Source organism: Balaenoptera ricei, chromosome 1 (genome assembly GCF_028023285.1).
Source record: "Balaenoptera ricei isolate mBalRic1 chromosome 1, mBalRic1.hap2, whole genome shotgun sequence".
In the NCBI taxonomy this organism is placed as follows: domain Eukaryota; kingdom Metazoa; phylum Chordata; class Mammalia; order Artiodactyla; family Balaenopteridae; genus Balaenoptera; species Balaenoptera ricei.
Genome location: NC_082639.1, coordinates 73,949,852 through 73,963,701, shown reverse-complemented (window position 1 = coordinate 73,963,701; position 13,850 = coordinate 73,949,852). Strand labels below are relative to the sequence as shown.

Sequence of the window (13,850 nt, the reverse complement as noted above, 5' to 3'; positions counted from 1 at the left end):
TCTACATCTGTGTCTCAACTTCTGCCCTGCAAACTGGTTCATCTGTACCATTTTTCTAGGTTCCACATACATGCGTTAATAGACGATATTTGTTTTTCTCTTTCTGACTTACTTCACTCTGTATGACAGTCTCTAGATCCATCCACGTCTCAACAAATGACTCAATTTCGTTCCTTTTTATGGCTGAGTAATATTCCATTGTATATATGTACCACATCTTCTTTATCCATTCCTCTGTCGATGGGCATTTAGGTTGCTTCCATGACCTGGCTATTGTAAATAGTGCTGCAATGAACATTGGGGTGCATGTGTCTTTTTGAATTATGGTTTTCTCTGGGTATATGCCCAGTAGTGGGATTGCTGGATCATATGGTAATTCTATTTTTAGTTTTTTAAGGAAACTCCATATTGTTCTCCGTAGGGGTTGTATCAATTTACATTCCCACCAACAGTGCAAGAGGGTTCCCTTTTCTCCACACCCTCTCCAGGATTTGTTGTTTGTAGATTTTCTGATGATGCCCATTCTAACTGGTGTGAGGTGATACCTCATTGTAGTTTTGATTTGCATTTCTCTAATAATTAGTGATGTTGAGCAGCTTTTCATGTGCTTCTTGGCCATCTGTATGTCTTCTTTGCAGAAATGTCTATTTAGGTCTTCTGCCCATTTTTGGATTGGGGTGTTTGTTTCTTTAATATTGAGCTGAATGAGCTGTTTATATATTTTGCAGATTAATCCTTTGTCCGTTGATTTGTTTGCAAATATTTTCTCCCATTCTGAGGGTTGTCTTTTCGTCTTGTTTATAGTTTCCTTTGCTGTGCAAAAGCTTTGAAGTTTCAGTAGGTCCCATTTGTTTATTTTTGTTTTTATTTCCATTACTCTAGGAGGTGGATCAAAAATGATCTTGCTGTGATTTATGTCAAAGAGTGTTCTTCCTATGTTTTCCTCTAAGAGTTTTATAGTGTCCGGTCTTACATTTAGGTCTTGAATCCATTTTGAGTTTATTTTTGTGAATGGTGTTAGGGAGTTTTCTAACTTCATTCTTTTACATGTAGCTGTCCAGTTTTCCCAGCACCACTTATTGAAGAGACTGTCTTTTCTCCATTGTATATCTTTGCCTCCTTTGTCATAGATTAGTTGACCATAGGTGCGTGGGTTTATCTCTGGGCTTTTTATCTTGTTCCATTGATCTATGTTTCTGTTTTTGTGTCAGTACCATATTGTCTTGATTACTGTAGCTTTGTAGTATAGTCTGAAGTCAGGGAGTCTGATTCCTCCAGCTCCGTTTTTTTCCCTCAAGACTGCTTTGGTTATTTGGGGTCTTTTGTGTCTCCATACAAATTTTAAGATGATTTGTTCTAGTTCTGTAAAAAATGCCATTGGTAATTTGATAGGGATTGCATTGAATCTGTAGATTGCTTTGGGTAGTATAGTCATTTTCACAACATTGATTCTTCCAATCCAAGAACATGGCATATCTCTCCATCTGTTGGTATCATCTTTAATTTCTTTCATCAGCATCTTATAGTTTTCTGCATACAGGTCTTTTGTCTCCCTAGGTAGGTTTATTCCTAGGTATTTTATTCTTTTTGTTGCAATGGTAAATGGGAGTGTTTCCATAATATCTCTTTAAGATATTTCATCATTAGTGTATAGGAATGCAAGAGATTTCTGTGCATTAATTTTGTATCCTGCTACTTTACCAAATTCATTGATTAGCTCTAGTAGTTTTCTGGTGGCATTTTTAAGATTCTCTATGTATAGTGTCATGTCATCTGCAAACAGTGACAGTTTTACTTCTTCTTTTCCAATTTGTATTCTGATTCTGATTCTGTATTCCAATTCTGATTGCCATGGCTAGGACTTCCAAAACTATGTTGAATAATAGTGGCGAGAGTGGACATCCTTGTCTAGTTCCTGTTCTTAGAGGAAATGCTTTCAGTTTTTCACCGTTGAGAATGATGTTTGTTGTATATTGCCTTTATTATGCTGAGGTAGGTTCCCTCTATGCCCACTTTCTGGGGGGTTTTCATCATAAATAGGTGTTGAATTTTGTCAAAAGCTTTTTCTGCATCTATTGAGATGATCATATGGTTTTTCTTCTTCAATTTGTTAATATGGTGTATCACATTGATTGATTTGCATATATTGAAGAATCCTTGCATCCCTGGGATAAATCCCACTTGATCGTGGTGTATGATCCGTTTAATGTGTTGCTGGATTCTGTTTGCTAGTATTTTGTTAAGGATTTTTGCATCTATATTCATCAGTGATATTGGTCTGTAATTTTCTTTTTTTGTAGTATCTTTGTCTGGTTTTGGTATCAGGGTGATGGTGGCCTCATAGAATGAGTTTGGGAGTGTTCCTTCCTCTGCAATTTTTTGGAAGAGTTTGAGAAGGATGGGTGTTAGCTCTTCTCTAAATGTTTGATAGAATTCACCTGTGAAGCCATCTGGTCCTGGACTTTTGTTTGTTGGAAGATTTTTAATCACAGTTTCAATTTCATTACTTGTGATTGGTCTGTTCATATTTTCTGTTTCTTCCTGGTTCAGTCTTGGAAGGTTATACCTTTCTAAGAATTTGTCCATTTCTTCCAGGTTGTTCATTTTATTGGCATAGACTTGCTTGTAGTAGTCTCTTAGGATGCTTTGTATTTCTGCGGTGTCTGTTGTAACTTCTCCTTTTTCATTTTTAATTTTATTGATATGAATCCTCTCCCTCTTTTTCTTGATGAGTCTGGCTAATGGCTTATCAATTTTGTTTATCTTCTGAAAGAACCAACTTTTAGTTTTATTGATCTTTGCCATTGTTTTCTTTGTTTCTATTTCATTTATTTCTGCTCTGATCTTTATGATTTCTTTCTTTCTGCTAACTTTGTTTGTTCTTCTTTCTCTAGTTCCTTTAGGTTTAAGGTTAGATTGTTTACTTAAGATTTTTCTTGTTTCTTTAGGTAGGCTTGTATAGCTATAAACTTCCCTCTTAGAACTGCTTTTGCTGCATCCCATAGATTTTGGATTGTCGTGTTTTAATTGTCATTTGTCTCTAGGTATTTTTTGATTTCCTCTTTGATTTCTTCAGTGATCTCTTGGTTATTTAGTAACGTATTGTTTAGCCTCCATGTGTTTTTGTTTTTTACGTTTTTTTCCCTGTAATTCATTTCTAATCTCATAACGTTGTGGTCAGAAAAGATGCTTGATATGATTTCAATTTTCTCAAATTTACTGAGGCTTGATTTGTGACCCAAGATGTGACCTATCCTGGAGAATGTTCCGTACGCACTTGAGAAGAAAGTGTAATCTGCTGTTTTTGGATGGAATGTCCTATAAATATCAATTAAATATATCTGGTCTATTGTGTCATTTAAAGCTTCTGTTTCCTTATTTATTTTCATTTTGGATGACCTGTCCATTGGTGTAAGTGAGGTGTTAAAGTCCCCCACTATTATTGTGTTACTGTCGATTTCCTCTTTTATAGTGTTAGCAGTTGCCTTATGTATTGAGGTGCTCCTATGTTGGGTGAATATATATTTATAATTGTTATATCTTCTTCTTGGATTGATCCCTTGATCATTATGCAGTGTCCTTCCTTGTCTCTTGTAACATTCTTTATTTTAAAGTCTATTTTATCTGATATGAGTATAGCTACTCCAGCCTTCTTTTGATTTCCATTTGCATGGAATAACTTTTTCCATCCCCTCACTTTCAGTCTGTTTGTGTCCCTAGGTCTGAAGTGGGTCTCTTGTAGACAGCATATATATGGGTCTTGTTTTTGTATCCATTCAGCAAGCCTGTGTGTTTTGGTTGGAGCATTTAATCCATTCACGTTTAAGGTAATTATTGATATGTATGTTCCTATGACCATTTTCTTAATTGTTTTGGGTTGGTTTTTGTAGGTCCTTTTCTTCTCTTGTGTTTCCCACTTAGAGAAGTTCCTTTAGCATTTGTTGTAGAGCTGGTTTGGTGGTGCTGAATTCTCTTAGCTTTTGCTTGTCTATGAAGCTTTTGATTTCTCCGTTGAATCTGAATGATATCCTTGCCGGGTAGAGTAATCTTGGTTGTAGGTTCTTCCCTTTCATCACTTTAAATATGCCATGCCACTCCCTTCTGGCTTGTAGAGTTTCTGCTGAGAAATCAGCTGTTAACCTTATGGGAGTACCCTTGTATGTTATTTGTCATTTTTCCCTTGCTGTTTTCAATCATTTTTATTTGTCTTTAATTTTTTCCAATTTGATTACTATGTGTCATGGCGTGTTCCTCCTTGGGTTTATCCTGTATGGGACTCTCTGTGCTTCCTGGACCTGGGTGGCTATTTCCTTTCCCATGTTAGGGAAGTTTTCGACTATAATCTCTTCAGATATTTTCTCGGGTCCTTTCTCTCTCTCTTCTCCTTCTGGGACCCCTATAATGTGAATGTTGTTGCATTTAATGTTGTCCTAGAGGTCTCTTAGGCTGTGTTCATTTCTTTTCATTGTTTTTTCTTTAGTCTGTTCCGCAGCAGTGAATTCCACCATTCTGTCTTCCAGGTCACTTATCCGTTCTTCTGCCTCAATTATTCTGCTATTGTACCTTCTAGTGTAGTTTCCATTTCAGTTATTGTATTGTTCATCTCTGTTTGTTTGTTCTGTAATTCTTCTAGGTCTTTGTTAAACATTTCTCGCATCTTCTCAATCTTTGCCTCCATTCTTATTCCGAGGTCCTGGATCATCTTCACTATCATTATTCTGAATTCTTTTTCTGGAAGATTACCTATCTCCACTTCACTTCGTTGTTTTTCTGGGGTTTTATCTTGTTCCTTCATCTGGTATATAGCCCTCTGCCTTTTCATCTTGTCTATCTTTCTGTAAATGTGGTTTTTGTTCCACAGGCTGCAGGATTGTAGTTTTTCTTGCCTCTGCTCTCTGCCCTCTGGTGGTTGAGGCTATCTAAGAGGCTTGATGGGAGGCTCTGGTGGTGGGTAGAGCTGACTGTTGCTGTGGTGGGCAGAGTTCAGTAAAACTTTAATCCATTTGACTGTTGATGGGTGGGGCTGGGTTCCCTCCCTGTTGGTTGTTTTGCCTGAGGCAACCCAACACTGGAGCCTACCTGGGCTCTTTGGTGGGGCTAATGACAGACTCTGGGAGGGCTCACGCCAAGGAGTACTTCCCAGAACTTCTGCTACCAGTGTCCTTGTCCCCATGGTGAAACAGAGCCACCCCCGCCTCTACAGGAGACCTTCCAACACTAGCAGGTAAGTCTGGTTCAGTCTCCCCCAGGGTCACTGCTCCTTCCCTTGGGTCCCTTTGCACACACTACTTTGTGTGTGCCCTCCAAGAGTGGGGTCTCTGTTTCCCCCAGTCCTGTCAAAGTCCTGCAATCAATTCCCACTAGGCTTCAAAGTCTGATTCTCTAGGAATTCCTCCTCCCGTTGCCGGACCCCCAGGTTGGGAAGCCTGACCTGGGGCTCAGAACCTTCACTCCAGTGGGTGGACGTCTGTGGTATAAGTGTTCACCAGTCTGTGAGTCACCCACCCACCAGTTATGGGATTTGATTTTACTGTGATTGCGCCCCTCCTACCATCTCATTGTGGCTTCTCCTTTGTCTTTGGATGTGAGGTATCTTTTTTGGTGATTTCCAGTGTCTTCCTGTCGATGATTGTCTAGCAGCTAGTTTGGAAGTTCATTTTTTGAAAGGAAACCTTGCCTTGAAAAAAGTACTTACCCTGACTTGTTTTTAGCCATGCAAAAGGTTAAGCCAAGTCAGTGTGTCTGACTAGCCAGCCTGCAGTCCCAACAGGTAGCCTGCTGTGGTGAGTCCTGGGAGATCAGAACTGTCCCTTCCCCACTTGGACCACTCTCAGAATGGCAGGTTTTCTCTATTTGATCCATCTTCCCATGGGCTTCTAGAATGCTAAAAAACACCATTCTATTGGATGCTTTTAGTGTGTAGGGGGAGTGAGATAGGAAGGGACCATCTATTACCATGGCCCTGCTGCTCATAGCCTTTGGTGGATAAAGGCCAATGAAGGGAGTCCAAAAGGTCCTACATTCTGGGCCTGCTGATCCAGGAGCCTTATTAGTCACAGCCCCTCTGGCCAGGTACCTTGTTTCTGTTCTGCAAATTATGTTGATGGCTCCATCAGGCTCTGTACCACTACAGCTGTAGCTGGAGGCTGGGGAGCAGTGCTGGGTAACTAAGGTCATGCTCGGGTGCCAGGTGTAGCTGGTACAGGGCCCTGAGTTAAAGAGGAGTGCGATTTTGATCCCGCTCGCTGTCCATTCAGCTGAAAGGAGAGGCAGCACTATTTACTTCAGAGAAAGGTGAGGACGTAGATTCCCAGAATGCCATCAATTAGAATGTAAAGACATTTTTGACTGATTACTTTCTTTTTTTTTTTTTTTTTTTTTTACCACTATACATTTCCAGAACTTTTTTTTTTTTTCCCCTGCATTGGGTCTTCATTGCTGCATGCGGGCTTTCTCTAGTTGCAGTGAGCGGGCTTCTCATTGCAGTGGCTTCTCTTGTTGCTGAGCACGGGCTCTAGGCACGCTGGCTTCAGTAGTTGCGGCATGGGGCCCTAGAGCACGTGAGCTTCAGTAGTTGTGGTGCGTGGGCTCAGTAGTTGTGACTCGGGGGCTCTAGAGAGCAGGCTCAGTAGTTGTGGCGCACGGGCTTAGTCGCTCCGTAGCATGTGGGATCTTCCCAGACCAGGGCTTGAACCCGTGTCCCCTGCTTTGGCAGGCAGATTCTCAACCACTGCGCCACCAGGGAAGTCCCAACTGATTACTTTCTAAAGGGCAGGAAAGGGACCTGGCCATGTTCAACAAAGGTGAAACCAATGGGCCCCAAACAGCGAAAGGGTCAGGCATCATGACTAGAGCAGTGCTTAGCTCAGGAGCCCCGATGGAGAGAGGAGGGTCTCCCAGGGCTCCCTGATGCCTCAGGCCTGCAGTGATCCTAGCTCAAATGTGTGCCAGCAGACTGAGGCCACAGTGCCTTTTGCTCAAGAAGTCAGACACGAAGCTTCCTCTGGAGACCTGGAGGCAGGAAGGCCTGAGTCCCTTTGGGCCAGGCCTCCACATAAAGGCACCCAAGTGGCTGAACAAGCTGTCCCCATGTCTGTGTCTGCTCTCTGGGGATGGCCGGAGCCACTCCTGGGCCCTCACTCAGCAGGTGTGTACATAGTGAGGGCAACATATGAGAAGCCCTCAGTGAGTCAAGACACACTGAGAACAGCAGAGAAGTGACAAATGACAGGGTGGGAAGACAGAAGAACTGTAAATGCACAGCTGTCTGGAGCCATTTAGCATTAGGCTAAGAGCCCTGAGGACCTCAAATGTTCCTGAGGGCATGGCAGTATTTAGCATTGGACAATGATTGGCGTTCAGAGCGAGTCATCAAGCAAAGGCCAAATTATGTTCACCACCCTCTGTTTAAAAAGCAGGGATATGTAATGCATTTGAGAAACATTTATATCCTGATGATTAAAATTTTTCAAAAAACTCTTTAATTTTCTGGAAAATCACCTCATGTCTCAACTATTGCCAGAAAAGTAAGGTATTACCTTGCTTGAAGTAACTACTGTAGGGCCTATACATTTTCCTGTTTAGCAAGTTGTCTTTTGTGGTTGATTTCATATTGATTCGTAGAAAAAAGGGTAGGTCTGTTTTAATGCCTCTGAATTTACCATGTGGTTTTTCTACAGGTCTTGCTACCATTAGACCATCCATATGGCAGAATTACTGGTACAGTCAAGAGGAAGCTGACTTCAAAGCTGTAACATTGTGGCCACCAGTGGGAGTCCATTCTCAGTTGAGGCATTCCTTAAGCCACTTGTGATGCTGGAAATCATAGTGTGTAGCCATGCAAAATTTCAACCTAGTATGTTGATTTATAGTGTTCATTTTGCCCCTACATGAAAGAATTCTTCTACACCTAGCTCAGCAAAGTGTTTCAGAATTAGTAATTATAACATGCTTTGTGGACACAGTTTACTTCACAAATGCTGAGCAGTATTAGAATAATCATAAATCAATATTTCATTTCAGTGGTCTTGTTCCTTCCTATCTCAGAGAAGCTTTAGAATCCATTCATTAAGCAGATAATCATGAATCAATGGAGGTGTGATACCAGTTAATTTTGTGCGCAAATTTAAGAAGGCAGCATTGTTTTCATCCTACTGATGCTAAAACTTGCTCCTTGGTAATGCAGAAAATGTAATGATAATATATTTTGAAAAATATCACCATTGTGACTTCAATTAGACTAAATACTTGAGTTCTTAAGAATGCTCTAGCATATGTATCATTGGGAGTATATTTCCACTCTAAAAGTACTTTTGTAATCTTAATGTATTGGTTTTATGACTTTTACAACCCTTAAAGAATATTTAGTATACACTGAGGCACTGAAAAAAAGTGTAAATGGTTTTTCTTTGAATAATGCATCACTTTGGCACAAAGAGCCATGTTTAATAAGTGGTAAGTCAATACCCAGGTGGTTGAATATACATATAGAAAGACTAGAGACTATATTTATGAAAATATCAGCAATGATGATTTCTGGATGGTGGGATTACGAGTGATTTTCATTTTTTTTGTCATGTGATTTTCTGAATCTTCCAGATATGAACATTTATTACTTTTATAATCAGGGAAATAAATTTAACTGATGATTTAAAGATGTATGCAGATTTGAGTGGTGGTTATCTTTGTATCAGTTAACTAATACTACTGTTGTATATATACCATAAAGCTTCATAAACTATAATTTTAGCAATCCATGACAAAAACTTGTGTACGTGAACATTCTAGATAACCTTCCTCCATTTAAAAATCTCTATTTATTTAAACTTTTTGTCTCCATTTTTAATAAATACTTACCTAAGAGTAGTTAGTATTGTTTGATAATTCTGCATTTACCTTTATGATACTACTACTTAAGGCGGTATGGTGCCGTGTTTGATTGCACAATCTCATTTAAATCCTGGCCCCATCTCTTACTAGCTCTATGACAAGATTCCTCATCTGTAAAATGGAGATGAAAATAGAACCTACCTCATAGGTTTTTTTGAGGATTAAAAGAATTAATGTTTGTAAAGAGCAATGGTAGTATTTATGACTGACACATAGAAATTTCTGTGTTTGTTAAATGAAAAATCCTGCCTTCTTTTCATTTGTTGTTAGACCTACATGGAAAGTCATCATTGGACTTTATGGGTGAGATGAGAGATGGGAGGTCTGAGAGCAGCAAACCGTAGAAGGTGCCACAGGCCATTCTCAAGCTGCTGCCTACTTGCAAAGAACATGAGATAAGAAGGATGAAGTAATGTGATAAGGAATGTTTTGTGCTATATTGACTACTCATGTTACAAAATGTGCTTCTACATCATGTAACTTGCATGGCCAAATGGCTAGTACATTTTATTCCTCTGCTGATTTGATAATTCTCTGCAAAGAGGAATTTAGAATCTAACATGATTTTTCCTAACAAAAAAACAAAAAAACTTAATTAGGCCCTTTTTATTCGATATTTTTAGGTCATATAAATTTTAGAAACACTGTATTTGTTTCAGAGAAGAAGAGCAGAATTCTTAGAAATTGTGGCTTATTTTATACATATATGCATTTTGCTTCTCCTGAGTTCTTAAAACGTTTATTGTAATGAGTTGCAAATGAGCTATTCGAAATTATATCCTAGGTGTGTGGCAGGAAAGCCTGTAGTCTGTGAAAATTTCAAGGACCAGGTTACTGTTTTGTGAAGGATGTTGTATGGTCAGGCCACTCAAGATGGCTGTTCTCTTGCTCTCTGTGCATCCCCTGCTCTACCAGTCCCTGCTTCACTCACATGACTATCCAATCCTCTGAATCATAGGGCTTAATCAGTAACTGCCTATGTGCTTGCCCCCTGCCCCAGCTGCTGGTTTCCCTGGTAACTGATGAGCCAACCTGACATCAATGCCCCCTATAAATGGTAGCCTTCTCCTCCCCCAAGTAGTGAGGATTGCTGCCATGTTCTGTCTGCCATCTGCCAGACATGGTAGGGTGCTGCTCCAGGACCCTTTGTTTTGGACGTGTAAGATCTCCTGTCCAATAAGCCATTGATGTCTCTGTCTCTGTCGCTGGGCTCTTTCTTTGGTCTCAAGCCTGGGCAACTACAAGGCTTGCAGTCCTGCTGATGCAGCCCAACAATTGGCGAGTCAGCCAAGAGGCCAAGGAGACTCCTGTGAGCACCAAGATGTCAGGAACTAAGGACTGGGAATGGAAAGTTGAGGGGGTACCCCAGAGGTGGCCGTCCACTAGCATGTGGGGTCCTGTGGCAGCTGAGCACCATGTCTTTCTCTCCGATTATACTGATGATATTCCATTAACCTTAGAGTCTTTTTCCAGTTTAAAAATAGCAGCCCTGTGTCTGTGGCTCATCTGACTGCATGGGGGTGGCTGGTGAATACAGACAAAACACAAGCACCTGGATTATCTGTCAAATAATTGGGTGTTATCTGGTCGGGTAAGACAAACATAGCCCCAGCCCACCACCCCGAAACAATAAGCCATTGACACAGGCTTTAGGGTTATTAACTCAGGGACAGGCTTGTGAAATGGACGTGGCCAGTTACCTGGAAGGGTTTGGTTGGGGCTTGTGGCAATGGCAAAATAATAGGTGCCCTTGGACTTCTGGCCCCAGCTCTGGAAGGGGGCAGAGCCAGGATACAGTGTGATGGAACAGCAGCCATGTGCGGCCTACAGTGCCTTACAACAGGTGGGAGACATTACAAAAGGCCTACCCGAGTCATCAACAAGGAAAACCACATTTTGTGGTCTAGAACAGCTAGGCACGCTATGCAGGATGCCCATGGACACTGAGAGTGACCAAGGAACCCACTTTACTGGCCATGAAGTTCAGAAATGGGCTGATAAAAACACCATACACTGGCGTTTCCACCTGCCTTAAGACCCCACCACTGCCGGGCTGATCAAAAGGAGGAATGGGCGACTTTAACAACAATTGAGGCTCCCAACACATGGACACACCCCAGGAGCAATCGTCCCAGTGCCTACGCCACGTCAACCCGGAGGCAACTAGCCCACATCGTCCAAGTTCAACTGTTGACCATGGAAGGACCACCGCCAGCTATTGGTCAGGACAACAACTCGCTTCTGCCCTGGCCACAGGATCTATGCCCAGGGGAAGCCACTACGGAAAGGCCCTGGCACTGGCAGGTAAGCCCCCGGTGGTTTGAGTTTGCTGCCCTGTGGGCAACAGGATTAGGAAGGGACTTGTAGGTTTCACCTGTCTTCTGCCTGGCCCCAGCCAAGACTACTGAGGTGATTAATCCGGGCCCTACTGAGAAAGGCACCGCTGTGTTAACCCTGTGGTCTGTTGTTACGCCGCCTCTCCCGGCCTCAGCACCGGCTGTGGGCGCTGAGGGCGGACAGGCGGGATGGTGCTGCCAGCCAGGACCAGACCACAGGCAGGGGTGGTGTTATCTAGAACGCTGTTACTCCTTGTAGTTCGCTGAACGGCCATGATTTTCCCGGTATTGTGCCTGTTAAACATCTCACATTTCGTCCCTGGTCTGAGCGGAGGGGGGGATCTGTTCCTACTGGGCAGCAGTGGTGGCCTCACTGAAAACAAGTCTGACTGCTGGGTCGACAGTGAGATGCTGTCGTCGTCCCCCTCTGGACTTCATGGACACCCGACATAAGCGCCGGGCTTCCTGCGGATACTCCTTAGCTGCTGGTGTGTGTGCTGCATTTGCGGCATCGGGTTGCAGTGCCCCTCTACACACCTGGCCCCAGGGGCACTGCGGAAGAGGGGCAGACCCAGATGGTTAGGGCCATGCAGGGTGCGTGGGGATGGCGTGTGGTCAGCCCCTCCAGATGGCTCTTCTCTTGCTCTCTGTGCGTCCCCTGCTCAGCCAGTCCCTGCGTCACTCCCGTGACCATCCAATCCTCTGAATCATAGGGCTTGATCAGTAACTGCCTACATGCTTGCCCCCTGCCCCAGCTGCTGGTTTCCCAGGTAACTGATGAGCCAACCTGAAGTCAATTCCCCCTATAAATGGTAGCCTCCTTCTCCCCCAAGAAGCGAAGATTGTTGCCATGTCCTGCCTGCCATCTGCCGGACGCGGTGGACCCTTTGTTTTGGACGTGTAAGACCCCCTATCCAATAAGCCACTGACGCCTCTGTCACTGTCTCCGGGCTCTTTCCTCAGTCTCAAGGCCGGGCAATTACAAGGCTTGCAGGCCTGCAGGGTGCAGCCCGATAGATGTCTTCTTGTGGTTAGAATTGTACATTATATGCAGAAAACCAGGCTTCCTGTTTCACCTCCTCTCAGCACTGGGGGGGAAGCAGGCTGTCCTGAACTGCAAACACCTGGGAGGTAATTTGTATCAAAACACTGTAATTTCGTGATGGAAGGTCACATGGCCGCTATTCCAATTTTCTGGGAATCAGAGCTGCTCTCACAGCACTTTTCCCTCTCATCTCCCCATGTTTAGCCCAACACCTCAAGTCCTTTCATAGAGGAATAAAGCAGGCGATTCTAGCCCATTCACTACCTGGGAGGCAGTCTGCACGGTACACGGTGGAGCAGCTGTCACATGGGGCTTGGGGTTTTGGCAGCCAAGATTCTGGCTAAGACTTATTCCAAATCCTCTAAATCTCATCTCACAGGTTTTCATAGAGACAGGCTCAGAAAATGTCCCTTCCCTTCCTTTTTACAGTTAGACTTAAGTTCATACCATTCTTTACTCTTAGTAACCTGCTTTTTCTCCCTTTTCCCCCCCAATATAATAGAAATAACTCTTGAGACAACACTTTACTTTGTCATTGAAATGGAATATACCCTTTTCAATCACCTGCTAGATTCAACTACAGAAATCTGAATTTCTCTAACCTCCTAACCCTCTATTCAGAGAAAGCACTCTCTTTCCTTTGGACTTGGGGCTGTCTGGACTTCTCGTTTTGTAGTCGCCTTTATAAAACCTTTGTAACTCCTGCTTCCTCACCTGCATGTATGAGGAAACCAAAGCTTACTTCTAAAGACATGGATTTCCAGTCTTCCAACCAGACACACTGGGTTATTCCTGCTTCCAAATACTGGAATCTTCATCTTTTATTTTTTATAGTCTTTGTTCTTGCTTCTCCCAGAGCTCAGGTGCCTCTCATTCTTCCATTTGCCCAACTCTTTCTCAGAAATTCTTAACGTTCTTTGGATCCTATGGAGACCCTATTGTAAATATAATGGCTATGGACCTTCTTCTCAGCAAAACATTCATTCACATCTCTACAGATGCTCAACATCTGCTAAGGAAAAAGTTTACACTCTGTCTTTAAAGTATAAAGGATTCCATTAGAAATTTGCCACATAAGGAATATATTCAACCAAATGTAGAAGAAAGGCATACTGATTACCTTTATATGAGAAAGGATATAAGTGTGTTTAGAATAAAAGAATGGTCGCAGATGTATTAATTTACTGAGGCTACTGTAACAAAGTAACACAAACTTGGTGGTGTGCATAACAATAGAAATTTATTCCCTTACTGTTCCGGAGACCTGAAGTCCGAAATCAAGGTGTTGGCAGGGTTGTGCTATCTAAAGGTGCTAAGAGGAGATGGACCTTACTCTTTTAGCTTTGGGTACCTTTAGGGATTCCTTGGTTGAGGCTGCATCACTGCAAGCTCTGCCTTCATAATCACATCACCTCTTCTGTCAGTCTCCACTGTTTGACCTTTATAAGGACACTTGTCATTGGATTTAGGGCCCACACAGACAACCCAACGTGTTCTCATCATCTCAAGATCCTTAACTTAATGACCACTACAAAGACCTTTTTTCCACATAAGGTCACACTTATAGGTTCCGGCAATTA

At 42.5% G+C, this 13,850-nt stretch overlaps 1 protein-coding gene across 1 annotated transcript in view; it reads left to right on the top strand.

Annotated features, from left to right (window-relative positions):
• LOC132360350 (uricase) overlaps positions 1-7,878 on the top strand; it is a 40,642-nt gene extending 32,764 nt beyond the window's left edge. The window contains exon 8 of the mRNA XM_059915445.1: positions 7,680-7,878. Coding sequence (XP_059771428.1) covers positions 7,680-7,754 — 75 coding nt within the window. The 3' untranslated portion in view covers positions 7,755-7,878. The remainder of the gene's footprint in view (positions 1-7,679) is intronic.
• The last annotated feature ends 5,972 nt before the right edge of the window (positions 7,879-13,850 follow it).